Source organism: Alexandromys fortis, unplaced genomic scaffold (assembly GCF_014885135.2).
Source record: "Alexandromys fortis isolate MF-2015 unplaced genomic scaffold, M_Fortis_MF-2015_v1.1 scaffold_273, whole genome shotgun sequence".
Taxonomy (NCBI): domain Eukaryota; kingdom Metazoa; phylum Chordata; class Mammalia; order Rodentia; family Cricetidae; genus Alexandromys; species Alexandromys fortis.
The window spans coordinates 1,064,635-1,090,537 of record NW_026068145.1 but is presented as its reverse complement, the minus strand read 5'-3'; the positions used below and the strand labels follow the sequence as shown (position 1 = coordinate 1,090,537).

General features: G+C 41.0%; 1 protein-coding gene across 2 annotated transcripts in view; it reads left to right on the top strand.

Annotated features, from left to right (window-relative positions):
* The window catches only part of Samd8 (sterile alpha motif domain containing 8), a 49,970-nt gene that overhangs the window by 11,391 nt on the left and 12,676 nt on the right, over nucleotides 1-25,903 (top strand). For both annotated transcript variants that reach the window (XM_050126928.1, XM_050126929.1), the window contains exons 2-4: nucleotides 18,578-19,170; nucleotides 21,868-21,963; nucleotides 24,119-24,236. In XM_050126928.1, coding sequence (XP_049982885.1) covers nucleotides 18,578-19,170; nucleotides 21,868-21,963; nucleotides 24,119-24,236 — 807 coding nt within the window. The remainder of the gene's footprint in view (nucleotides 1-18,577; nucleotides 19,171-21,867; nucleotides 21,964-24,118; nucleotides 24,237-25,903) is intronic.

Genomic DNA, 25,903 nt, shown 5'->3' with positions numbered 1-25,903 from the left:
GTCAGTGCTCTTAACTTTTGAGCCATCTCTCCAGCCAATACTTTTAGATTTTTGAGGCACCTTCATATAGTTTTTTAATTAATTAATTAATTAATTTTGGTGTTTTACCTGCATGTTTGGCTGTGTGAGGGTGTCAAATCTTGGAGTTACAGGCTGTAGTGAGCTGCCATGTGGGTGCTGGGAATTGAACTCAGGTCCTCTGGGAGAGCAGTCAGTGCTCTTCACCACTGAGCCGTCCCTCCAGCTCTGTTTTTTGTTTTTGTTTTTTTCTTGACAGGATTTCTCCCTGTGTAGCCCTGACAGGCTGGCCTTGAACTCACAGGGATCCACCTACCTCTGCTGGGATTAAAGGCCTGCACTTGCTAATACCCAGTTTAGAGGCAGCATTTTGTTTTGTTTTGTTTTTGTTTTTTCAGACAGAGTTTCTCTGTATAGCCTTGGCTGTTCTGGAACTTACTACACAGATCAGGCAGGCCTCAAATTTACAGAGTGCTTCGGTCTCCTAATTGCTGGGATTAGACATGTGCCACCTCTTGGCAGAGGCAGCATTCTTAACTGTGGTTCTGAGTTTTATATCAGATTCTGTTGGTGATAAGCTCTATCAAATTTAACTCCCTACTTTTAATTTATTCAGCCATACATTAAACAGTTACACTAAATGTTTTCGATCACTTGCAGAGTTAACATTGTAAGGATTCTGTGCTCCTGGTTAACAAAGTGATGTATTCAAAGCCTCAGACAACTATCTGTTTAAAGTCTTGGTTCCTCCTGGGATAACGGTGAAGGCATTCTTGAGTTACAGTTAGAGTTATGGGAATGAAGTTGATGTAGTCATATCATGCTTTTGGATATTGTGGTTTTGCTGGTTAGCTCATTATTTCTTATCTTTTGTTAGTATATGTAGACATATACAAATTAGTAGTTTAATTGATTTTTTGCTTATCTACTTAAGTGTATTATACCTCACTGAAAAATAATGTTTTAATTTTTAAAAAGTTTTTTCTTACATGCTCGATATATAAAACAAACTTTGGAAATGTAGAGTAAAGAGCCCACCCTAGAATTAGCTAATAATAGTTTTTGTTGTTTGTTTGTTAGGTTTGGTTTTTGACATAGAGTTTCTCTGTGTAGCTCTGGCTGTCCTGGAACTCATTCTGTAGACTAGGCTAGCCTTGAACTCACCGAGATCCACCACTTGGTCTACAGGACTAAAGATGTGCGCCTCCACCTCCAGGCTAATAGGTTTTTTGTTTGTTTGTTTTTTCTGTTTTTCATATTTATATGTGTGTCTGTGTATCGGTATATGTAAATGAGTACAGGTGCATGTGGAGGCAGAGGTGTCAGATTCCCCCTGGAGCTGGAGCTGGAGCCATCCAATGTGGGTGGTGGGAACTGGATTCAGGTCCTAGAAGAGCAGAGCTCTTACCATCAACGCCTCTTACTTTTTTTTTTTTTTAAACTAAAAAAGGCATGGGATTTTTATTATTTAGGATAGTTTAAAAAAAAAAGAACTTTTAAACTTTTTGTTTTGAAATGAAGGTTTACAGGGAGTAGCACAGATGGGCCAGAGAACCCATGTACTGTCATCCACTTCCTGCTGTAGTTACAAATTACATATAAGGCATTATCAGAAACAGGACACTGTCACTTTATAATGAATAGATTCTTAGACATTGTTCCAATCCAAATAAAGAACTGTTCCTTCATTACAAAGATCCTTCTCTGTGCTGTTATCTCTAACTCTGGCAACCACTAATCGATTCTTCTTCTATAATCTTGTCAGGTTGAAAGCGTTGCACAAGTAGAACCACACAGTGTGTGACCTTTTGAGACTGGCTTTTTCCGTCAACTCTAATACACTTGAGACTCATCAAGGTATTGAATATACAATAACTTATTTTTATTGCAAGGCTGTAGTTGATGGTACCAATGCACCACAGTTTAACTATTGACGTTTTGTAGGCTCTTTTGGATTCTTGGACATTTCCACAAGTAGTGCTGCTGTCATTTGTATGTAGGTGTTTGTGTCAGCCAAATTTTCATCTCTTTGGAGCTCTCAGGAGTCTCATTGCTGGCTTACATGGTAGGTGTAGCTATTCTCACCGTAACTCAAACTTTCTGATGTGTTTTACACTCTTCTAACATTTTTTTTCTTTTTAAGAAATAGTGGTTTTTATTTGTGTGGGTATCTTGCCTGAACCATGTGTGCAGTACCCAGAGAGGCCAGAAGAGGGGGTTGAATCTCCTGGAACAAGTTACAGATGGTTTCTGAGGTGCCATAGCTCTGGGAATTCTGGGTTCTCTGGAGGAGTAGCTAATGTTCTCTCCCCCCCCCCCCCATGTTGCCCTGAATATCTCACTCATTCTGTGAATGAGATATTCAGAGATTTCCCCCAGCCTCTGCCTTCTAAATTGTGGGGTTTAAAGGTGTGCACCACTATGCCTGTCAAAATTATTGTTTCTAAAGCACACTGATTATGTCATCTTCTTACTTAAAATGTCCTGGGATTCTCATGGTTCTTAATTTGATAGCATTTTCTATGATTGGTTCCAGTTTGTAGTTGATATGCTTCGTGTTTTTGAGACACAGTCTCACTATGCAGCCATGGTTAGCCTGGAACTCATTCTGTAGACCTGGCTGACCTCAGACTCAGAATCCACCTGCCTTTGCCCCCCGAGTGTGCACCACCATGCCTCATGCGGTTGTCTGTTTAATCCTAGCACACCTTTGTGCTTTTTGGTTGTCAGTGGCTCCACACTGTTTCCTGCGTTACTGTCTTTGCTTACACAGTTTCCATGGTGTCCTTTTACTGCTCCATCTTCACAGGCTCTGTTCAAATGACACTAGTAACCACTTTTATTTTAACAACTGGAAATAACCTAGGTTTTCCCCAACTCCCTATGTTTTCAGGGTTTTGTGTGTCTGTGTTTGTTTTGTTTTTCAAGACAGGGTTTCTCTATAGTCTTAGAACTCACTCTATAGACCAGGCTGACCTCAAACTCATAGAGATCCTCCTGTCTCTGCCTCACAAGTTCTGGGATTAAAGGTGTGTGCCACCACTGCATGGCTGTTTCCAATTTTTTAACAAATTACACAAGTCACCACTTTGTTGGTATTGTTTGGAAAACTTAGGTAATTTTATAAGAATTCCTTTCACATTTATTTATTTATTTATCGATTGATTGATTGATTGCCCTTTGACACCCTTTCTAGACTGAAATCTAGGACAGGGTCGTTTTGATTTATTTAGGAATATGACTCATTGAATAGTACAATACTTTACATACTGTATGCAGAGCAAAAATTCATAGATGAATAAATTTGGCATGTGAGGGTATTTACATCTCTAGTGCCTTAGTTTCTAGCACCTGTGTGAAGCAGGCCCTTGCTCCTTGCAGGGTTGTACAAGACCTGTGACTACAGCCTCTATTGTGCTGATAGCTAGAAAATATTTGGAGCTATGTTTTACAGTAGGACTGAAGCCCTCAGTCGACAAGGCTGAGCAATGTGTGGGTAAGAACATGCATTTTAACTGATATTTGTAATTGGAGACTGCTTTTCCATTTCCCTGCCACCCAGACCCAGATAATCACACAGAAACTATATTAGTTATAACACGGTTTGGCCAGTGGCTCAGGTGTATTCCTAGCCAGCTCTTATATCTTAAATTAATCCATTTCTATTCATCTGTGTATTTCCACAAGGCTTTGACTTACCAGTAAGGTTTTGGCGACTTTTTCCTTCAGCAGCTACTGGCGTCTGCCTGACACCACCTTCTTTCTCCCTGTATTCAGTATAGTTTTCCGCCTAGCTATAGTCTTTCCTGCCATAGGCGGAAGCTGCTTCTTTATTAACCAATACTAATAGATATTTATAGTATATAGAAGGGAAATCTTTATTTGTTTTATTTACTGGCTTAAATTGGTCTTGGGTAAGTTGCTGACCCATTTATATCAGTTGTCTCATCGATCAGATGGAGACATTAGTAATGTCTGCTTTATGTGACTGCTGTGAGAATTATTTAACATGAGAGGAAAGCACCTGGAAGCATCTCTGGCGTACTGTATGTGCTGTGCTTTGGGTTCCTGCCCTCTTCTAATAGCTTTGATAAGAGAGGTCACAGTTCTTGTCCTATCACTGAGTTTTTAAAAAGGTTGGATAAATAAGTGCTCTTCAGACTTCTGAACTCAGGATTATGTGGTGACACCAAGGCTCATTGCGCACTTTTGTCGCTTTCGTCAACATGAAACGGATGTCATTTCCTCTTCCCAACTGATACAAGGAGTGAGTAATGACAGTAGAGTGTGAGTTCTTCGAAAAGAAGGTAAAGCCTGAAAACATGTTTTTATACATTTTAGGTAAATAATAATAAAGTTGTGAAGGAATGACAGGACAGTGGGTACCTGTACTGGGGCAGCAATTTTGGTTTCACTAAGAAATAATGAGTGTGGTATATAAGCTGGTTGGGGATAAGGATGACTTTGTATATTTGAATTCTTTACAGTCTCATCATTTTTTGCTCAAGACTGTCTTCCAGCTTTGTGTGAAGGCTAGTCCTCTTACAAGAATCTATAATACAGTACAAACAGCACTTCAGGCTATGCGTGTGTTGATAATACAGTACAAGCACATGAAAAACATTTCCTTTCTGTATTACAAATGACCTAAAATCCGCCTGCATCTTATTCTGAGTACCCTTCTCTTATCATTTTGAAGATAGCAATTTCACCATTTGGGCTTTTTTTTTTTTTTTTTTTTGTTTTTCGAGGCGGTTTCTCTGTAGCTTTGGATCCTGTCCTGGAACTAGCTTTTGTAGAACAGGCTGGCCTTGAACTCACAGAGATCCGCCTGCGAGTGCTGGGATTAAAGGCGCGCCACCACTACCCAGCTCCTTTTGGGCTTCTTTAAAGCTAAAATGATCAGTCTGATTTGAATCTTCCGGTTTGAATTTGTTGTCCTTCTATGTAGAGAATATTTTATGGTTGTACATGGTTGTACAGTGGTTCATTTATACCACCTGCTGTAAGTAAAGGTTAAAATAAAGCCATTAATGTCTATAACCTCACCTCTCAGGAGATAGATGCAGGAAGATCAAGAGTTCAGTATTATCCTGAGCTATGTGAGAGACTGCCTCAAAGGGGGGGGGTTTGAAGATGTATTTTATTATTTTTAATTGTATGTGTGTGTACATGCATGCATACACGTGTGACTCTGGAGCCAGAGGTCTCACATGACCTGGAGCTATAGTTACAGGAATTTGTGAGCTGCCTAGTATGGATGCTGGGAACTGAACTTGGAAGAACTTTGGAAGAACAGCAAGTGCTGTTAACTACTGAGATGCCTCTCCAGTCCCAAAGCCAAATGTTATAAACACTCCATACAAATCTTTACCTTCTCATCCAAGGCATGTGTTTGTGACCTACCACTGACCACACAGCACAGTTGACAACTAGGCAAATCCAAAATGTATGTCATTCCATAGAATTGTGCCAGTCTAAATGCTGTCTGTCCCTTGTCCCTCAGAGAGAGAGAGAGAGAGGAATCATTCTGTATTAAGGATATATAATAACCCAGTGTAATTCATAGCTCTTAACCTCTACCCTGAGAGGAAAAGAGATAGGAAAGGCAATTAGATATAAAATAATTTTGGAGTCTTGCTGAGTAGTACAGGCTTGTCTTAAACTCATAGTCTCCAGCTTCTACCTCCCAAGTGCTGGCTTACAGCCATATGCCAGCCACCATGCCCAGAGGAAGTTGTCATTATTGTAATCTGCATGCTGAAATATTTCTATTTAATGGCATAGTTTCTTGATATTAAATGGTGTGCCCTCACCCCATCTAACTCACTGCATAAAATGCATGTGGAAAAAAAAAGTTATTGTTGAATTTGAATTCTTGCCCTGTCAATTTCAAGTAGGAACCTCGAATTATACTTTTCTGATCATTATCTCATCTATAAAATGAAGTTAATCTGCCTCGTAAAACTGGAGTGTTAGAAAATACTGTCTGCCAATTAATAAATGTAGCTGCCACTGCTGTTACCACTATTTTAATATTTATTTTATAATCTGTTATTTGGGAGATGAAAGAGTACAAAGTATAAAACAGGTCCCTGCAGAGAAGAGAGAGCCTTCTGAGCAAATAGGCAAAGATGAAGTGGAGACGGTATTTCTGTTAAATGAGATCCGTGTGTACACTGCCTAATCTGCAGTGTAGTTTGTGCCAGGCTTCTCCTGTTCCTTCGTCCCCTCTCCATTTAACAGATCAGGGTGTTGAGGTTCCCAGGTGGCTGGTTTGTCACCAGCACACAGAAGTACACGCCCAAGAACCAGCACAAGGAATCTGCTCCTCGCGCTGCTTTCCCTGGGGTAAAGGACAGACTGAAAGGAGAGCAGCTAAATATTAGCAAGGACTTGTAGATTTTCAGAGATTAACAGCTTTTTTTTTCTTTTTCTAAAATAGAGCCCCCAGGCTGGCCTCAAACTGCTTGCCTCTCCCTACTGTGCTGGGATGAAAGGTGTGAACTACTACTGCCCAGCCTACCCAATCTCAAGTAGGCATTTCTCCAAAGAGAGACAAAAGATACACTCTAAAGACTCAGAGATTAAAGAGTAGCTCAGCTGATATTAAGAACACCAGCTTTTAAGCTGTATTTATTCTAAGCTGTTCTCATTTCATCAAGGATGTATATAAGAACATGATAAGAAGCTGGGCGGTGGTGGATCTCTGTGAGTTCGAGGCCAGCCTGGTCTACAGAGCTAGTTCCAGGACAGGCTCCAAAGCCACAGAGAAACCCTGTCTCGAAAAACCAAAAAAAAAAAAAAAAAAAGAACATGATAAGAAACAAGTTGAACTCAAGACTCCTAGCATGGTTAGGCAGGAGGATCACAGATTAGAGACAACCCTGGACTATGGTGTGACCTTTCTCAACAGGTAGAAGCAGGCTGATCTCTTTGAGTTTAAGGCCAGCCTGGTGTACATAGTGAGTTCCAGGACAACCAGGGCTCTAACACAGAGAAACCTTGTCTCCAACAAAAATCAAAACAAAAAAAGTATATGTTGCATAAAATGGTGGATGTCTATGGTTCTAGCATTTGGGTGGCGGGAGGATCAGGTATTCAAGGCCATCCTTGGCTACTTAATGAATTAAGGAGATTCTGTCTCAAACCAGTGATCTGTTTTGAGTTCTATGAATAATTTAGATAACAATGATATTTACAGGTGTTCACAAAACCCTGCCAACGGTTTAGAATTAAGTGAAATTATCTTTAAAAAACAGACTTCAAATTAGGTTTATTTTAACTTTTTTTCATTTCACAGAGAGAACATCCTAGAGTGTGGGGAAATAACTCTGCAGGTAGGATGCTCGCTCCATGAGTGTGGAGGACCTGAGTTCAGATCTTCATCACCTATGTAAAGAGCCACACTGTTGGCAGTGGGGACGGGATGACTTACTGGGGCTTGCTGGCCACTGGCTTAGCAACAGGTTTAGTGAGAAAGCGTTTCAGAGGAATAAGATGGGAAGTGACAGAGCAGGACACCAATGTCATTGTCTGGGGCCACACACATGGGTGCACACACCCACACATAAATGCCTTATAGTCGGGTGGTGGTGGTGCACAGCTTTAATCCCAGCACTCGGGAGGCAGAGGCAGGCGGCTCTTTGTGAGTTCGAGGCCAGCCTGGTCTACAAGAGCTAGTTCCAGGACAGGCTCCAAAAACTACAGAGAAACCCTGTCTCGGGAAGAAGAAAAAAAAAAACCCTATAAACTACTAGTTATATTTCTCACATATAAACTTTAAGGAGAGCCTCTGCGTACCATGAGTGCTGTTCTGTTGAGACACGGTGATGGCACACTGCACTACTCACTACACACTTTTATGTTCACCATGTTACCACACCACCATAGGTCAGATCCCCATAAACAGAAAAACAGCAAAGAATCCAAGATGTTATCTAAACACTAACTCAGTTATATTATTAAATCTTGATTCACTTTTTGTCTTTTGCTACTGAGCCTCACAATATGGTCCTGGCTGACCTGGCTCTTGATATGTAAACTCGCTGTGATCCTTCTGCCTTTGCTTCCTACTGTGCTGGGGTCACAGACAGAACCACCATGCCCATCTTGACCCACACTTAAAAGCATTGCATGTAAAGCTTGGTATCTTTTCCTTTCTCGAAAGTGTATGCTTACCAAGGCACTGCCCCCAAGATATATCCCCAGCTCTGAAAAGTGAATCGGTACATATAAATGGAGCATTTCATTTTGAGATGAAAAATAGAGGCACATTCTGAAGTCACTAGCAGTTAAGAAAGCCCTGAAATGCTGCACAGTGGTGGTGCACGCTTTTAATCCCAGCACTCCGGGAGGCAGAGGCTGGAGGATCTCTATAAGTTTGAGGCCAGTCTGGTCTACAAGAGGTTGTTTCAGGGCAACTAGGACTGTTATACAGAGAAACCCTGTCTTGAAAAAAACACAACAACAACAAAAGCCCTGAAGTATTGAGGCACAAGCAGTTCACTTCTGCACTCAGCCTTGACTACCAATGCATCAGAATTAAACTTCACTCCAAGTCACAGATAACAGATAAACAAAAGTAGCTGACTGTTCTGCACAGCACGAAACAAATTGGACTTTATCTTTCCTATGGACACTAGTCATGCAATTTAAAACAGTCTGAGCACAGCAGATAATTAGAGATTTCAGTGGCCTAACAACAGGGGTCTGATCCGTACTACCCTGAGTTGTTTGAGTTAAAGCCTCACTTGGTAGGACACCAGGGTGATCTCCAAATTGAGGATTACTAGTTAAGTACCAACATGAACTTCAAAAATTACCGCCTGGCAATATTTATAGTTTTAAAATGCTCTTTGAAGCCGGGCGGTGGTGGCGCATGCTTTTAATCCCAGTACTCAGGAGGCAGAGTCAGACGGCTCTCTGTGAGTTCGAGACCAGCCTGGTCTACAGAGCTAGTTCCAGGACAGGCTCCAAAGCCACAGAGAAACCCCGTCTCGCGGTGGTGGCACATGCTTTTAATCCCAGTACTCAGGAGGCAGAGTCAGACGGCTCTCTGTGAGTTCGAGACCAGCCTGGTCTACAGAGCTAGTTCCAGGACAGGCTCCAACGCAGCAGAGAAACCCTGTCTCAAAAAAAAACCCAAAAGTGAAAACAAAATGCTCTTTGAGTATGTATTATATATATATATAATATATATAATACTATATATACTATATTATATATAATATAGTATTATATATTATATATAAATCACACACACAAATACATAGATACATGCATGCATGCATATATATGCATCTGTTTTTGAGATGAGATCTCTTATTGAATATGGGAACTTGGAGCTTACTGATTTGGGTAGGCTGGCTGGCCAATGAGCTCTAGGGATCCCCAGCATTGGGATTATAGACAAATTACTGTAGTCACTTTTCCACCCTGGTGTAGCACGTATTCTTATTGATATTAATAATAAAAACCTGGAATCAGATATCAGGGAAGCTGAAGGATCAGAGCAGAGCGGCAGCCACTAGAGTTCTTACTCCTACCAGTTCTCAGACTGCAGACTGCATCCGAGCTCCTGTCTCCTCCACCTCCCTAGTGTTGGGATTAAAGGTGTGAGCCACCACTGCCTGGCCTCTATGGCTAACTAGTGGTTTAGCTCTGCACTGTGATCTTCAGGCAAGCTTTATGTTAGATTATAAACAAAATAGCACGACATCCTCCTACCCTAGCCTTTTCAAGTGGTTCTTACATGGATACGGTGGCCAGTTCAAGTGCTCATGGTTGCCTGGCAAGCAAGCACTCTACCAGCTGAGCCAGCTGTATGTTGTGTATGTTGTACTTTTATGTAACAGTCTTGCTAACTTGACAGTAATAGTAGAAACTTCTTGATTTTGTTGTTTTTTCAAACAAGGTCTCACTACGTAGCTCTGGCTAACCCAAAACTTGCTATGTATGTCAGGCTAGCCTGGAACTCAAGGAGATCTGCCTGCCTCTGAATGTCAGGTGTGCTGGGATTACAGGCATCTACCACCATGCCTAACCAGTTCTAGAAACCTTCTGATGGTTTACATTGTTTTTAAATTTTCTATATGTATGTACGTACTGGGGATGAGTTTTCATGGCCTCCTCTATACTAAGCATGCACAATTAGGAGGAAGGCTTTCCTTTTCAAGACTGGGTTTCTCTGTGTAACAGCCCAAGCTGTCCTGGAACTAGCTCTTGTAGACCAGGCTGGTCTTGAACACACAGAGATCCGCCTGCTTCTGCCTCCCAAGTACTGGGATTAAAGGCGTGCGCCACCATCGCCCAGCTAGGAAGGCTTTCCTCCTGGAATCAGTTACTAGTAGGTTTTCCAAAGGTGCCTTTTTGTCGCGCGATTGGCCTTGAATTTACAGAGATCAGCCTGCCTTCTGAGTCCTGAGTGCTGGCCTGTACCACCATGCCTGACTCCACTTTGTTATTTTATGTCTTTAAATTTGTTTTGAATTTTTTTATCTTTGCACATCAGGGATAACAGTTCATAGTTTTATTTTCTTGTCATCTTCTCGATTTTGTTGTCAGGAATGAATTCAGAAATATTCTTTCTTTGAGAATTGGTATTTGGCTTTTGGTTTTTTTGTTGGTGGTAGGTTTTTTGTTTGTTTGCTTTATTTTTTGTTTTCTTTTGCTTATTTGTTTTTAAAGTAGGGTTTCTCTGTGTTGTCCTGCCCATCCGGGAACTAGCTCTGTAAATCAGGCTGGCCTTGATTTGCCTGCCTCCTGAGTCCACCACAGCCTGGCTGGTACTGTTTTTTGTTTGTTTGTTTTTGATGCTACCATTGACCAGTGACGCCCTCTGGGCCTGCAGTCTTGGTAAGAATGTATGACATACTCAATTTCTCTCCCCCCCTTTTTTTTAATTGATATTTATTGAGCTCTACATTTTTCTCTGCTCCCCTCCCTGCCTCTCCCCTCCTTCAACTCTCCCCCCAAGGTCCCCATGCTCCCAATTTACCCAGGAGATCTTTGTCTTTTTCTACTTTCTACTTCCCGTGTAGATTATACTCAGTTTCTTTAAATGGTTTGTTTTGTTTTTTTGGCATTTACTTACGACAGGGAGTGGGAATTGTAGTGGCACCCCTGTGGACAGCCTGTTCTTTCTTTCCACATGTGTGCCCAGGTATCATTCAAACTCTGGTCGTCTGGTTTGGCAACAAGTGCCTTTACCTCCAGAGCCGTCTTGCTACTTTATATAATTAACATCTATAAACCTTATTCAAATGTCTAACAAAGCCCCCAACTCATGTGCATCTTTCTGGAGTGTGTACACATGAGGTCAGGTGCTGGTGCAGAGTTTCAGATTCTCGGGGGCGGGAACCACAGGCGGTTGTGAGCCTTGTGACATGGAATCTCGGCTTCTTTATAAGAGCATTATTGTAGCTGTAATCACTGAGCCCTCTCCCCAGCCTTCACATCTGGGAATTTAAAGAAAACTTTGTGTGTGTGTATGGGTGTTATTTCTGCTATCATTTCTGTGCACCATGTGTGTGCCTGGTGCCCATGGAAGCCAGAAGAGGATATCAGAGTCTCCTGGAAATAGAGTTACAGGTGCTTATGAAAAGATTTCCCACATAGATTCTAAACAAGGTGCTTAAGGGAAAGGAGGATGGGCTTAGGAAGAAAGTAGGACACATCTGAGACCTGAGCTTCTCTCAGGGAGTTACCTAGTTTTCTCTTTATCTAGTTGGGGTGGGGGCGGTGGATACAGCTGGGATTCTGCTGAACTCACCACGAAGGCCAGACTGGCCCCAAATTCTAGATATGCCTGACTTCAACCTCCTCAGTGCTGGGTGATAGGCATGTTCCCAGTGTAATGGATTAATAAAAATGCTGCAGGATCCCCGGTGGCAGGCAGCTGGCCATGTGGCTGCAGGCAGTGGGCAGGGGGGCCTGAGAGCATCCAGTCCCAGGCAGGGAGACATGCAGGGGTGGGACAGAGACAGAGACATGGATAGGCATGCCATGCAGAGTGAGGTTGGATATTTATTTAGTGGGTTATGGAGGGGGAAGAGAAGAAGAACAGAGCGAGAAAGAGGGAGAAAGACAGAAGCCGCCTCTTAGAGAGGGAAGAGAGTCAGGCTGTAAGCAGGAAGGAAGATCTGCCTGCCTCAGCAGATGGGGGTGGGGGTGGGCGTGGCTTGTCTCCTAAAGGGGCAGAACAGATCATTATACCCAGCACACCTGTTTTTATGTAGCATTTTGAAATGTATGATACAGCTGTCATAATTATATACATTTCCTTTTACCTACTAATTTTGTTATCTCTGTCAGTTCTGATCAATTTCTATTGATTTCCCCCCCCATGGATTATAATGTCTTGCTTTTGGATTCTAGTCTTACATATCCTATAAAGATTCCTTAACTTGCAACATGTATTTGTGAGGCTAGATTTGTGAGGCTAGATCAGAGATATGTGTAGCCTAGGGTAACTTTTTTCATTAGTATCAAAATGACATTTGGGAGCCAAACAATTCTTTTTTTTTGTAGAGAGGATTCCAGTACACTACTTTTCTGCTGGTTTTTCATCTTTTTTGTTTGTTTTGAGACAGGGTCACTCTTTGTAACTGTGTAACTCTAGTTGGTCTGGAACTTGGCAGGATGTTCTATGTTGCATGGGTTGGTCAAAAAAAAAGGTCATTCCGAGATGAAATTTTAAGGGCTGTGTGGCAGCAGGGAGGTCCAGCCTCCGAAGATGTAAACCCTGAACAGCCAGGCATATTCTTGGATTGTTTGTTACACAAAGTTGTTTTTTGGTTGAAGTATTTCCTCATAGCAAGGTTCTGTCTAATCTACACCCCTCTGGAGGGAAGCATCACATGCCCTCAGGACTTTAGTCCTTTACTGTGTGTCAGTTGTTTTACCTGACAGTACAGGAGCCTCAGGCAAAGTCAGGGTAGGCTGCAAAGTTCCTTCAGATAAACAGCTAAGATTCCTGAAGGTCAGAGTACTTCTAGAAAACTACTGTTCAGGGCTGGAGAGCTGGCTCAGAGGTTAAGAGTACTGCCTGCTCTTCCAAAGGTCCTGAGTTCAATTCCCAGCAACCACATGGTGGCTCACAACTATCTGTAATGAGGTCTGGTGCCCTTTTCTGGCCTGCAGGCATACAGACAGAATGTTGTATACATAATAAATAAATAAAATATTAGGAAAAAAAAAAGAAAACGGCTGTTCACTCCGGTGTTTAATCTAGATACAGGGAAACTCTTCATCCTAGTACTACCCCAGATACAGTGACTCTACTAAATTCCTGCAACAGGAACTTGCTATATAGATCAAGCTGGCCTTGACCCCAGAGACCTTGCCTCGGTCATCTGAGTTCCTCTTTTTGGGTCTGGCTTACCTCACTCAGGATGGTGTTTTCTATTTCCATCCATTTGCCTGCAAACTTCAAGAAGTCCTTGTTTTTTACTGCTGAGTAGTACTCTAATATGTATATATTCCATACTTTCTTCATCCATTCTTCAATTGAAGGGCATCTAGGTTGTTTCCAGGTTCTGGCTATTACAAACAATGCTGCTATGAACATAGTAGAGCATATACTTTTGTTGTGTGATAAGGCCTCTCTTGGGTATATTCCCAAGAGTGGTATTGCTGGGTCCATGGGTAGGTTGATCCCAAATTTCCTGAGAAACCTCCACACTGCTTTCCAGAGTGGTTGCACAAGTTTGCATTCCCACCAGCAATGGATGAGCGTACCCCTTTCTTCACAACCTCTCCAGCAAAGGCTATCATTGGTGTTTTTGATTTTCGCCATTCTGACAGGTGTAAGATGGTATCTTAAAGTTGTCTTGATTTGCATTTCCCTGATCACTAAGGAAGTTGATCATGACCTTAGGTGTCTTTTGGCCATTTGAACTTCTTCTGTTGAGAGATCTCTGTTCAACTCAGTGCCCCATTTTATAATTGGGTTGATTAGCCTTTTACGGTCTAGTTTCTTGAGTTCTTTATATATTTTGGAGATCAGACCTTTGTCAGTTGTGGGGTTGGTGCAGATCTTCTCCCAGTCAGTGGGTTGCCTTTCTGTCTTAGCAACAGTGTCCTTTGCTTTACAGAAGCTTCTCAGTCTCAGAAGTCCTGACAGTTTTTTTTTTTTTTTTTGAGGGAGGGTGTCTTAGAGTTACCACTACTGTGATGAAACACCATACCATGACCAAAGCAACTTGGAGGGGTGTTAATTGGCTTACATTTTTATATCACTGTTCATCATTGAAGGAAGTCATCACAGGATTAGAACCTGGAGGCAGGAGATGACGCCGGGCAGAGTTCTGTTTCCTAGCTTGCTCATCATGGCTGCTCAGCCTGTTTTCTTAATAGAACCCAGGACCAGCCCAGGGATGATTCCACCCACAATGGCCTGGGCCCTCCACCATCAATCACTGATTAAGAAAACGCTCTACAGGGTTGCCTACAGCTCAGTCTTATGGAGCATTTTCTCAACTGGAGTTCTCTCCTCAGATGGCTCTAGCCTGTGTCAAGTTATATAAAATTAGACAGCACACAGAGTCCCTGATAAATTCTGTATAGTACTCTGGCCTTGAACTTTCCTTGGCTTGGCCTTCAGAGGGCTGAGGCTGCAGGTGAATACTACCACAGCTGAGAGCATTATGGGATTTTTACCAGCATCCCTGGTGTCTACTTCCTACGAGCTAGTAACCCCCCTCACCTAGTGGTGACAATGAAGCATTCATACACATACTGCTGACTTTCCCTGGAATGTGAAGGGAGTTAGCCTTAGTTGAGAACTGTGGTTTTAGATTTGATTTTGCCCCACTGATGATGTGGTGTTCTTCTGAAGCCCCATGAATTGTGAACTGGTGGTTAGTCTGATTGGAATTGGCTTTTGTGGTTGTTTATGTTGGGAATGCTTTTGGATGGTTTCTTTTCTATTTTGACACATGCATGTTCTGATGAGTATTCAAGGGAGACTCTGTGTATCTCTGCAGTTCTCCATCTGAGTGTTTCTGTGGTATTCGGCCCCACAAATACAGCCATTTTGATCAGCTCAGCTCAGCATGGCTTCCAGGCTTCAACTCACCTGGGTTTCTTGTCTTATGCCTCTCCTGGTCTAAAAGCTCTCAAGGTATTAAGCTGAAGTAATACGAGCCACCTCATTTGCTTACTGTCTCTCTGGAATTTAGCTTATAGCCATCATTTTGAATCTTTTTCATGTCTTTTTTTTTTAAGATTTAAAAAAAAAATTATGTGTACAGTGTTCTCTGCGTGTATGCCTGCACCTCAGAAGAGGGCGCCAGATCTCATTACAGATGGTTGTGAGTCACCACATGGTGGCTGGGAATTGAACCCAGGACCTCTGGAAGAGCAGGCAGTGCTCTTAAACCATTGAGCCATCTCTCCAGCCCCTTTTTCGTGTATTTTTATTTATTATTTGATTACTTCAAATTAGAGGGTAAATCTTTTTCTATTTTTATAACTTGGCCAGAAACAGCAGTCCTATTGATAATAATATTAATTATTATTAATAATTGATAATAATAACTGATGTGAATCAATTATTAGTTAAAATGGAAAAGCATCCTTGAACATATACTGAACAAAATTTTTTTATTGATTTGTATAAAACCAATGTCCGTCGTATTCTTTGCTCAGTTTTCGTTCCCTGGAATTCCTGTGGTGCAACATGACTATTAAATGGATGCTGAAGCTTGTTATCATTTCTAATATTCCTCTTTACTACACGTTCTCACAGTTGGGGCTAAGTACTGGTTCCTGGGACCCTGTAACTATTATGTAGCAGCACACAATTAAAGGACATGCACTGGCCTGATGAGGTAGAGCGGTGAAATGTGTCATGCTCTTAAGGCTTTCCCACAAGCTCAAAGGCTTCCAGGAGACTTCGTGTTCTAACTTGTATTTTCTAGTGGCTGAGGTTTGGGCATCAAAGCCAGTTAGCTTGATTGAAGTTGAAAGAACTGGTGAGTTAATATGGGGGAGAAATGTGAAAGAAGAGAAGAATCATTTTGCTCAGCGTTTGAGATGAAACTGTACCAAAGAATAATGCTGCGAGGATGGGAGTGACGTGGAACCCGCTGGTGGTGAGATGGGAGAGGAGGGAAAGTAGAAGACTCGGGATGAAGCGGAGAATTTGACTTGTGGATGAGGTTTGCTACTTGGTAACCTCTGCTGAGTTTATAGCATGTCTTGTTAGGTATCCAAGTTTGATGATTTAGTCAGAGCATACCTGGGAGAAAGGAAGATACAGATGTAGCAGAAAGGGCAAAACCATAGTTCAGTGGAATTTTACATATGCTATATATAACTGCAGCAGACTTAAAATACAAACCCTTTGTAGATGCATACATTGTTAATTTTTTAAGATTGGAAAAAAATGTGGATTGATAATGAAATACAGCTTTAAGCTTTCTGAAAATGAGGGTTACTTTTTTGGTATCAAGACAATATTTAATGATGGACATTTTCATCTTTGGGTGAATTTCATCAAGGGTGTCTCTTATTTCCTGAATACTTTTGATGATATGGGTGAGCTCATTGGTTAAAATATCTGTTTTTGTTCCATGGTATTAAGTCTTTAGCAAGTGTTTGTGTGGGAAGGGACGGCTGTGTAGCATCACCTGCCTTTTGCTTTCCTTAACCTAAAGAAGCTGAGAAGTTTTTCTTAGTCAGCAATGTGTGCTGTAAAGCCAAGATAAACACTTAAATCAGGAGATCTGAGCATGGTCGGGAGGTGAAAAAGATGGACTGTCTCATGCATTCTGGAGATCTGTGTCCTGGAGGATATGCATTTGTACTAATGTTTGGTTTTGCTTTTTAAAGCAAATTGTATAATGAACTTTCACAAAAGAAACCTATATCTCCTCAGAACACTTTACTGCAACTTTTTTTAAGCTAGATATTTATTGTATCATTGTGGATTTTAAAAAAATAACTCCTGTTTTTAAACATTATTCAGAAGGGAATGTAGTGAGCTCTTTGAAATTCAGAAAACCCACAGGCTTTAAAAGTCAGAGAAGTAGGCACATGAGAAGTAGTTTTGGTTTTCTTTTTTCTGTATTGGCCTTTGCTTCCTATGTATCTGATACACTTTATAAGCTTGAAATAGACCCAGGTTTCACAAAAGAAAAAGAACATAAATAGCTGAGCAGGATCAAAGTAGCAAAACTTATCAGTACTTTTAAAAACAGTGCATTAAGTAGCCTTTTATAACTATAATCTGAATTTATAGCTGTGTAACTTTTATAATTATAATCTGAATTTTGCTTCATATTTTTGAGTATATTGAAATGACAGTTCCCTTTTAAAACTTTGACCCCTATCTCCTAGAAGTTCCTTTTCAGTTCTGCAGTGGGACTTTCAAGAACTCAAAGGAACTTAGCTCAAATTCATAGCTATTTTAAAATCTTTTTATCTGTTGGCTAAATTATTTTTTATATAGTAGATTGAAATGTACAAATCTAAAATTTCCTGGAACGATTCTTTTCCACCTCAAGTGGGGAAAATGTTTCCCATGAACATGACAATTTCAGAGATTTAATTTTTTCCATATGTCTTTTATAGATTTCATTTTACAAAAAATATTAAAATGAGATTTTCCTCTTTCCGTTGTTCTCCATGGTAATCTTTTGAAGTAATTGTTGAAATGCTGTGGAAACTCCACCTGTAAAACACCTTTCTCTAAAGTATTAAAACTGCTGGTATAGCTCAGGGTAGATCACTTGCCGTGTCCTGTATGAGTTCGGAGTTAACAACTGCCCTTCATAAAACCAAAACATCTGCCATCAACCTCTTAAAATGATTAGAATGTTAGTCTGAAGTCACTTGTTACTTGTGGAGACCCAAAAATGTGAGCCTATTTTCACCTTGTCTAAAGGTCAGAGAGTTGAAACTTACTTCTGTTCCTTCAAGATTACTGTGTTTCTACCTCAAACAAAGGTCCTACCTTGATTTGGACTAGAGAGTTCTGATCTCTCAAGGTTATTGTCAACAGGTGTGGCTAATATTTATACCTTGTAAAGTCTAAGGACCCAACTAAGTTCTACTCCCCATAGGGAGGTGATAAACCTGCGGAGTGGTTTGCCTACAGAATGTTTTGGTCTAGGGTGTGAGCGTGACTCCTCTTGCCCAGCAATCTTTAACTGGTCTGTTCATTTCCTTGTATCATGTTAAAAGTTTTTATCTTACTCCTAGTTTTGGGGGTCAGGTATTTTAAGCAGTTGGAAATTGAAGCAGGTGATTTTCAGCACTCTCTGGAATCCCTCCCTCCCAGTACCATCCTGTCCCTGTTTTATTTCACGTCCTCCATTTTCTTATCTTTCTAATCCCCGTGCCCCTACCTTGGTAAGTGGCATTTTTGTCGAAGCTGGTCTCTGACAATTACTGAATAACTTTTGTTTCTTTGGCTGTGGAAGCCAGTGAGGGCAGTATAGGTACTTTATTGTTTCTGGTATGCGTGTTTGCATTTGGTCTTTAATGAAGATGTTGAACTACTGTAAAGATTTTTTTAAAGTTTTTGTTTTGTTTTCCTGTTTTCTCTTGCCAGGCAGTGGAGGAAGAAATGGCAGGCCCTAGTCAACTCTGCATTCGCCGCTGGACTACCAAGCATGTAGCGGTGTGGCTGAAGGATGAAGGTTTCTTTGAATATGTGGACATTTTATGTAATAAGCACCGACTTGATGGAATCACTTTACTCACACTGACTGAATATGATCTTCGATCTCCTCCTCTGGAAATCAAAGTCCTAGGAGACATTAAAAGGTTAATGCTCTCAGTCAGAAAACTGCAGAAAATTCATATTGATGTTTTGGAGGAGATGGGATACAACAGTGATAGTCCTATGAGTCCCATGACTCCGTTCATCAGTGCTCTTCAGAGCGCAGACTGGCTCTGCAATGGAGAGCCCACACACGACTGCGATGGACCCGTCACTGACTTGAATTCTGACCAGTACCAGTACATGAATGGCAAAAACAAGCATTCTGTTCGAAGACTGGACCCAGAGTACTGGAAGACCATACTGAGTTGTGTATACGTTTTTATAGTATTCGGGTTTACATCTTTCATTATGGTTATTGTTCATGAGCGAGTTCCTGACATGCAGACCTATCCACCACTCCCGGATATATTCTTAGACAGGTAGGTTTTGTTTCTAGAGTCACAGCAGTGGTAATGTGGGTAGTTACATTGTGATTGTAGCTGGCATTGCCTTATCTGGTGCCATCAAAGGACATGCTCTGCCAAGCATGGTGGCACATACTTGTACTCTGGGATCTGAAGTAGGTGGACCACAGGCTCAAGCTCTGGGCAGTTTATAAAGGATATTATGTTAGGGGGTGTTTGTAATGGACTCAGCTGCCTTTTTTTTTTTTCCAGTAGTACAAAATAATTCAGGGATTGATTTTGTTTTTATTACACACTGAATAAAACTAAGCAAATATATATTAAATAAAAAAGAAATAGTTGAGGGCTGAAGAGAGGTCTCAGCAGTTAAGCGCACTGGCTGTTCTTTCAGAGGACCTGGGCTTGATTCCCAGCACCCACATGGCAGCTACAGCTGTGTATAAGTACAGTTCTAGGGGACCCAATACCCTCACACAGACATGCATGCAGGTAAAACATCAATTTAAATTAAAAAAAATTAAATAGAAATAAATATTAAGAAAAGAGCTGGTGGTGTTGCATGTCTTTAATCCCAGTGCTTGTGAAGCAGAAGCAGGCAGATCTCTGGGTTCAAGGCCAGCCTGGTCTATAAAGCTAGTTCCAGGACAGCCAGGGCTACAAAGGGAAGCCCTATCTTGAAAATCCAAAAATAAATATTCTAAGGTTATAAAAAAACAAGAACAGTGAGTAACAACTGTTTTTGCTTAAGTAATTTTTTAAAAATTAGCAATACCTTCTTGTTTTTCATTGCTGGTGATTGAGCCCAGAACCGATCCATGTTGGGTCAGTGCTCTTCCACCAAGCTATAGCATGAGTACCTTGAGGGGACACCACCTGTTATAGGTAATAGTATTCTGGTTACTACTCAGTCTGCTCACCTCCTACAGTATACCCTATAAACTATTGTTCCTTTTTATTTTAAAAAAAGAAAAAGGAATGGTAGTAATGGATTTTAAAACATTGAAGAAAATATTCTATGACTGTAGGAAACAGACGAGAAATAGTGGGTGTGAAGGGAAGCTATCTGCATCCTTCAGTGTGCATTTGATTAAGGAAAGTTGTTAGTGGATGCTCAGATGCGTTTGATGGAAAGCCGCTGAGCAGCAGCCTGTTTGCGTTATTGAAGCTTCGTCTTTCACTTTACTTAATTGCAGAGGAAATAGGTGCTTTACAGTGCTGGGACCTGACAGGTCAGATCCAGCACCACGGCAAGCAGACAGACTTCACCTTGATAATAGTCTTGCCCCTCAAGAAATTTTAACCTAAGTTTGATCACGAGGAAATAGTCAGACACACAAAAAGGAGCATTTCACACAATAGCTCACTGGAGTCTCCAGAGAAGTCAGTGTTGTAGTCACAACAGGGGATTGTGAGGGAAATTGAAGGGATACACCAAGGTCAATACATGGTAATTGGATTCTAATCAAGAAAATGTAGTAGCAAAGAGCGTTGAGGGGAATTAGAACGTGTGGAGTGGGTGCTTGAGTGGGTGCGTAGTAAACAGGAGCCGACTGGTGCTGCAGTTCTCGGTGCAGCGGTCTGAAGGTCAGCCTTACTCTCTGAGATACGTGCAGTTAGGGAGGAGATGTATCTGTAACTTATTTTGGAGGACTCTAAAATGTGTGAAATGAAACAAATATGGCAAAAACATTAAAAATAGATAACTGAAAGATATAAGTGAAGAGTATTAAGTCTTGTTTTTGTAAGCCTTTTAGAAGGATCACGATTTTTTTCAAATAAATTAGTGATGATGGGAGGACATGGGGATTGAAGACAATCAGATCTTTGCTGTAAGGTCAATTTAGGATTGCAAAGAAGTGGACATAGGGCTTGATCGCAGGGCTATACTGTAGGATGTTGTACTGGTAGGGATGACCTGGGGTAGGTTTGTGTTTGGGTTCTTACATATATTTTTATGTATTATACCTAAAGCATAGAATTCTTGAAATTGAGGGTGTGAAGAGAAACATTAGTAATGACAAGTTTCAGGCTATAACAGCCAGTGTTGGTTGCTGTGGTAGGGCAAAGGGCAAGATAATAGGAGAAAAGATAAAAACAGAAGGGAGCAAGAATGCCATTATACACCAGTATAACAGGAGGAGTAATGGGGGAGGGAGGGAGGAAGGAGCATGAGTAAGTACCTGGAAACTTTTCTACAAGAGGTTTTTATTAGCTCTAGAAAATTAGAAGTTTTACAGGGAGGAGTATTATCATAATTTTTGTATGACTATAAGCTTACATTGTAAGCTAAAACAGCTGTTCTTAATAGTGAATGAGAGACTCATACAGAGAAAGGTGTGTGTGTGTGTGTGTGTGTGTGTATTACTAAAAGATTTAATGTGGGATGAAATAGAGTAAAACTGGGGAGCAGTACTTCAGTACTTAGGTTTACTTTTGAGAAGAAGTGGATTTACCTTTGTATGTGTAGATATATCTCTTGTTGGGAGCAGGGTCTCACTGTTTCCCTGGATGTCCTTGAACTCTTTATGCAGACCAGGCTGGTCTGAAACTTGGAAATCCATCTGCTAATTTTTACTCCCCCCCCCCCGGGCTTTTCAAATATCTGCTGAGAAAGGTTACGTTCTACAGAGCAGTTCTGAGGTTGAAGCATTGTATGAAAAGGGGTGCACCTGCTCGTCTTCAGTTCCAGAAAGAACTGTTTTTTTGTTGCAGTGTTCCCAGGATCCCGTGGGCCTTCTCCATGACTGAAGTGTGTGGCATGATTCTGTGCTACATTTGGATCCTGGTTCTTCTTCTTCACAAGCACAGGTATTCCCGATTTCTAAGGACTGAAACCGTCTGACTCATTTCGGGTTGTCAAGCCTGGTTCTTCCCTCTGCATTGCCCTGGGAGATTTCCCTCTGCTCAGTGTGACGTAGCTTTTTACAAAAGAAAATTGGGGCTTTGGTTAAGGAAAGTTCTAAGACCAATATATTATTTAATAATATTGTGAATGTTTTTTATAGGGGAAAGGGTAGTCAGCCTTGGGCCAGTCCTTGCTAGTCTAGCCTTCTCCTGCTCCTCTTACCTTATGTTCTTCCTCTTTCTTCTCTTCCTCTCAACTTTCTCCTTTCTTCTTCTTCAAAAACAAACTAGAAATACCACTTCTTTAGAGAGAGAGAAAGCTTCCAAGGACAGTGTTAGGTTAGGTGTTTGATTGGAGGAGGGAAGCCCATGAAGCAGCTATTTGCCTGTCCTGCACATCTGAGATGGTGATGTTGCTCAGTGGGGAGAGTACTTCTTGGTGCTTTTACCACAAAATGCAAAAGGAAGACTTTTTTCTTTTTTTAATCACAAGTAAAAACAGCAGTCGGGTGGTGGTGGCTCACGCCTTTAATCCCAGTACTCGGGAGGCAGAGGCAGGCGGATCTCTGAGTTCAAAGCCAGCCTGCTCTACAAGAGTGAGTTCCAGGCAGCCAGAGCTCTTACACAGAGAAAATCTGAAAAACCAAAAAATAAATAAGTAAATAAATAAATACCACAGAGAAGGCACAAAAGTAGGAAGACCCTTTTTTCTACTTAATTAATGAGTCTTGCTTGATGTCAAAAACAATAGGAAAGAAAATCAGGCTTAGTGATGAAGAAAATTATTCTAAAACTCTGTGGTTAAGCCGCTGTCCATTGATTTTAGAAGCCTGGAGAGGAATGACTGGGAGTTGTCTTGCAATTGGGGCCCTCTCCTCACCAGGAAGTTCTGTGGTCACCACAGACATCCTGAGCTTAGTTATTTTAGTTTTTTGAAGGTGAAAACAAAGGTTGAGGACTGCTATTTTTGTCACATTTTGAGGCCATTTTACCACATTTCTCATTCTGTCTTGTGTGTACTCCTATTTTAGGATGAAATGGTTTAAAAGCATGTATATCACTGCTTTGTGGTTAACTTTGGCTCACAAGACCCTGTGGATTCGAGTATATCCACTTTTGAAAATAAGAGCAAATTTAACCTTAGAAGAAACTTTGGTAGATGCTGTGAAGCTTAGTAGTGACCAAGTGAATCCACACAGTGGTGTTTACTTAAAGTGGACAAATCCTGGAGGCAGTGTTTACTTAGATACTTCTCAGATGTCCTCATCGTATGACATTGATGGGGTCCTCAGAAAGGTTGTTGAAGGGGTATTTCCCAAGCTCTAGATGTGTACACTAAAGATTAAAACATTCCTTGCCTTGTGTTCAGGGCTGCTTTTGAGAAGAAGTCCCCCAAAGTTTCTGTTTTAGGTATACTTTATAAAACTTAGTATTACTTTCATATCTTAAGTTTAAGTTAGGAACAGCTTAGAATAATTTCATATAGCCACTCTTATCAACCATTTTAGTGCTGTTAATGAGCAGAAGTAGATTCTCCTGTAAACAACTTAAGGGGTGGGCCAGGTGACTCTGGTAAAAAGCACTTGCTGTGAGACCAGCCTGGTCTACAGAGCTAGTTCCAGGACAGGCTCCAAAGCCACGGAGAAACCCTGTCTCGGGAAAAGAAAAAAAAAAGCACTTGCTGCTGCTCACAGCACTGGAGTTCAGTTCCCAGTGCCCACACTGAATGGCTCTCAGCTGCCGGTAACTCCAGTTCCAGGGAATCCTACACATTTGGCCTCCAAGGACACCTCCACATCCATGCACACACTCACAGGCACATACACATACCTACACTTAATTAAAAAGTAATAAAAATAAACCTTAATAAACCTTTTTTGAATAGTACTAATCCCAAGGTCCCCAGTATTACTTCTGTCTCTTCATTGTTGATTCCAATCCCAGCCCTGGCCCCACGCAAACACTGACCCATTTGTCTCTATGGTTTTCCTTTCAATACAGAACTCCTAAGAGGGGGTAAGACTTCTGTCCTTCATAAAGACTAGTGGTTTCCCCTTGCTTTCTCTCTAGGAGAGTTTGGACTATTCTCTGATTTCTGCTCTGATCACTCTGTTCACAGGTCAATCCTTCTGCGAAGGCTCTGTAGTCTGATGGGCACTGTATTTTTGCTTCGCTGCTTTACCATGTTTGTGACCTCGCTCTCCGTGCCAGGACAGCACCTGCAGTGCACTGGAAAGGTAGCCTGCTACCTTCTATATGTTCTTTATTGTTGTTTTGGATTAGTGACACAATTATGCAGGAGGACAAAGACTGTGCTTTTCATGTTAAAATGTGCTTTAATGTATTTGCAGTATCAGTAGTAAACTTGACAGAAATGGCTGGGTTAAGTGACCTTCAGCTAGACTTGTCTCCCTGTGATTCCATCATGGAGAGTAGTTCCATGTTATGGGGCTATGGGAAAAAAATATTTTGGCTCTATTTTTTTTGCTACATTTTCCCTTCCTCTCTATACTCAGCATCTTATTTACAATTTTTTTAGTATGCATTAATTATGTACCATAATGGGTTTCATTATCACACTGTCATACATATTCACAATGCATTTGGATCACATCCACCCTTGATACACTTTAGATATTCATATTCATTATTGCTTCCATTGCTCCTTTTCTCATTTTTAAAATTTATTTATTTATTATGTATCGTGTTCTGCCTGCGTGTATACCTGCATGCCACTAGAGGGCACCAGATCTCATTACAGAAGGTTATGAGCCACCATGTGGATGCTGGGAATTGAACTCAAGACCCCTGGAAGAGCAGCCACTGAGCCATCCCTCCAGCCCCATCACTCCTTTTCTTTAAACATTTTAAGCATTTTCCAGTTGAAACTAACCTGGTACTCTGTAAACTGTCTAAGATATATGAAATATTGATATTTTTTCTCTTTGGTTTTGGTGTGTGCTTTATAATTTCCTGTTTGATTACATTGTTGATGTATCCTTTTCTGCTTAGAGGACAAATTATGCTGATATGGAACAAAAAAGGTTTATAGCTGGGCAGTACGTCTTTAATCCCACAACTTGGGAGGCAGAGGCAGGCTGATCTTTGTGAATTTGAGACCAGCCTGATCTACAAAGTGAATTTCAGGACAGCTAGGGCTGTTAGACAGTGAAACCCTGTCTTGAAGAACCAGAAATAAAATAAAATAAGAATAAAAATAGAAAAATGAATTTAAGCTCAGTGACAGGGTGAGTGTATAATGTCCACAGGGTCCTGAGTGAGGTTCAGTCCCTTTTCCCATCATCGCCCCCCCCACCCCCACATACACTCTTAGTTAATTTTTAAAAATCAATAAAATAATTTTAAGTGTTGAGGATCTCAGTTAGGCGTAGTTACACATACCTTTAATCTCAGCACTTGGGAGGCAGAGGCTGGCGGATCTGTGTTCAAGCTGAGCTCCAGGACTGTGGGACTCAGGGTTATGTAGAAAGATCTGTTTAAAATAAACAAGACCAAAACTTGATGGTATCATATGTCATTGGTACACAAAATTGTGAATAGTTAGATTTAGGCAAAAAAATTAATAGTCTACTTTTCAGACAGGGGATTTAATGGGCATTAACACCTTTGTTATTTCAATGTTTGTAAAACAAAATTAGGTGCCGTTGCCTATACTGCAGTAGTAGAAATAGCTGGCAGGCCAATTAGGGAAGGAAGATTAAGCACCCAAAGGAGATAAGAGCTAAAAATACTGCCCTTAATGTGAAGGGCAGCAGAGTTCTCCAGGCATTAGGCATGTGAGACTGAGCACTGAGAAGGACCAAAAGCAAATATTAAGGCTACAAACTGTTGGAGTTTTGTGTTTTTCAATATAGAAAAAACATTTCTTTTCTCTGTTTTTTTT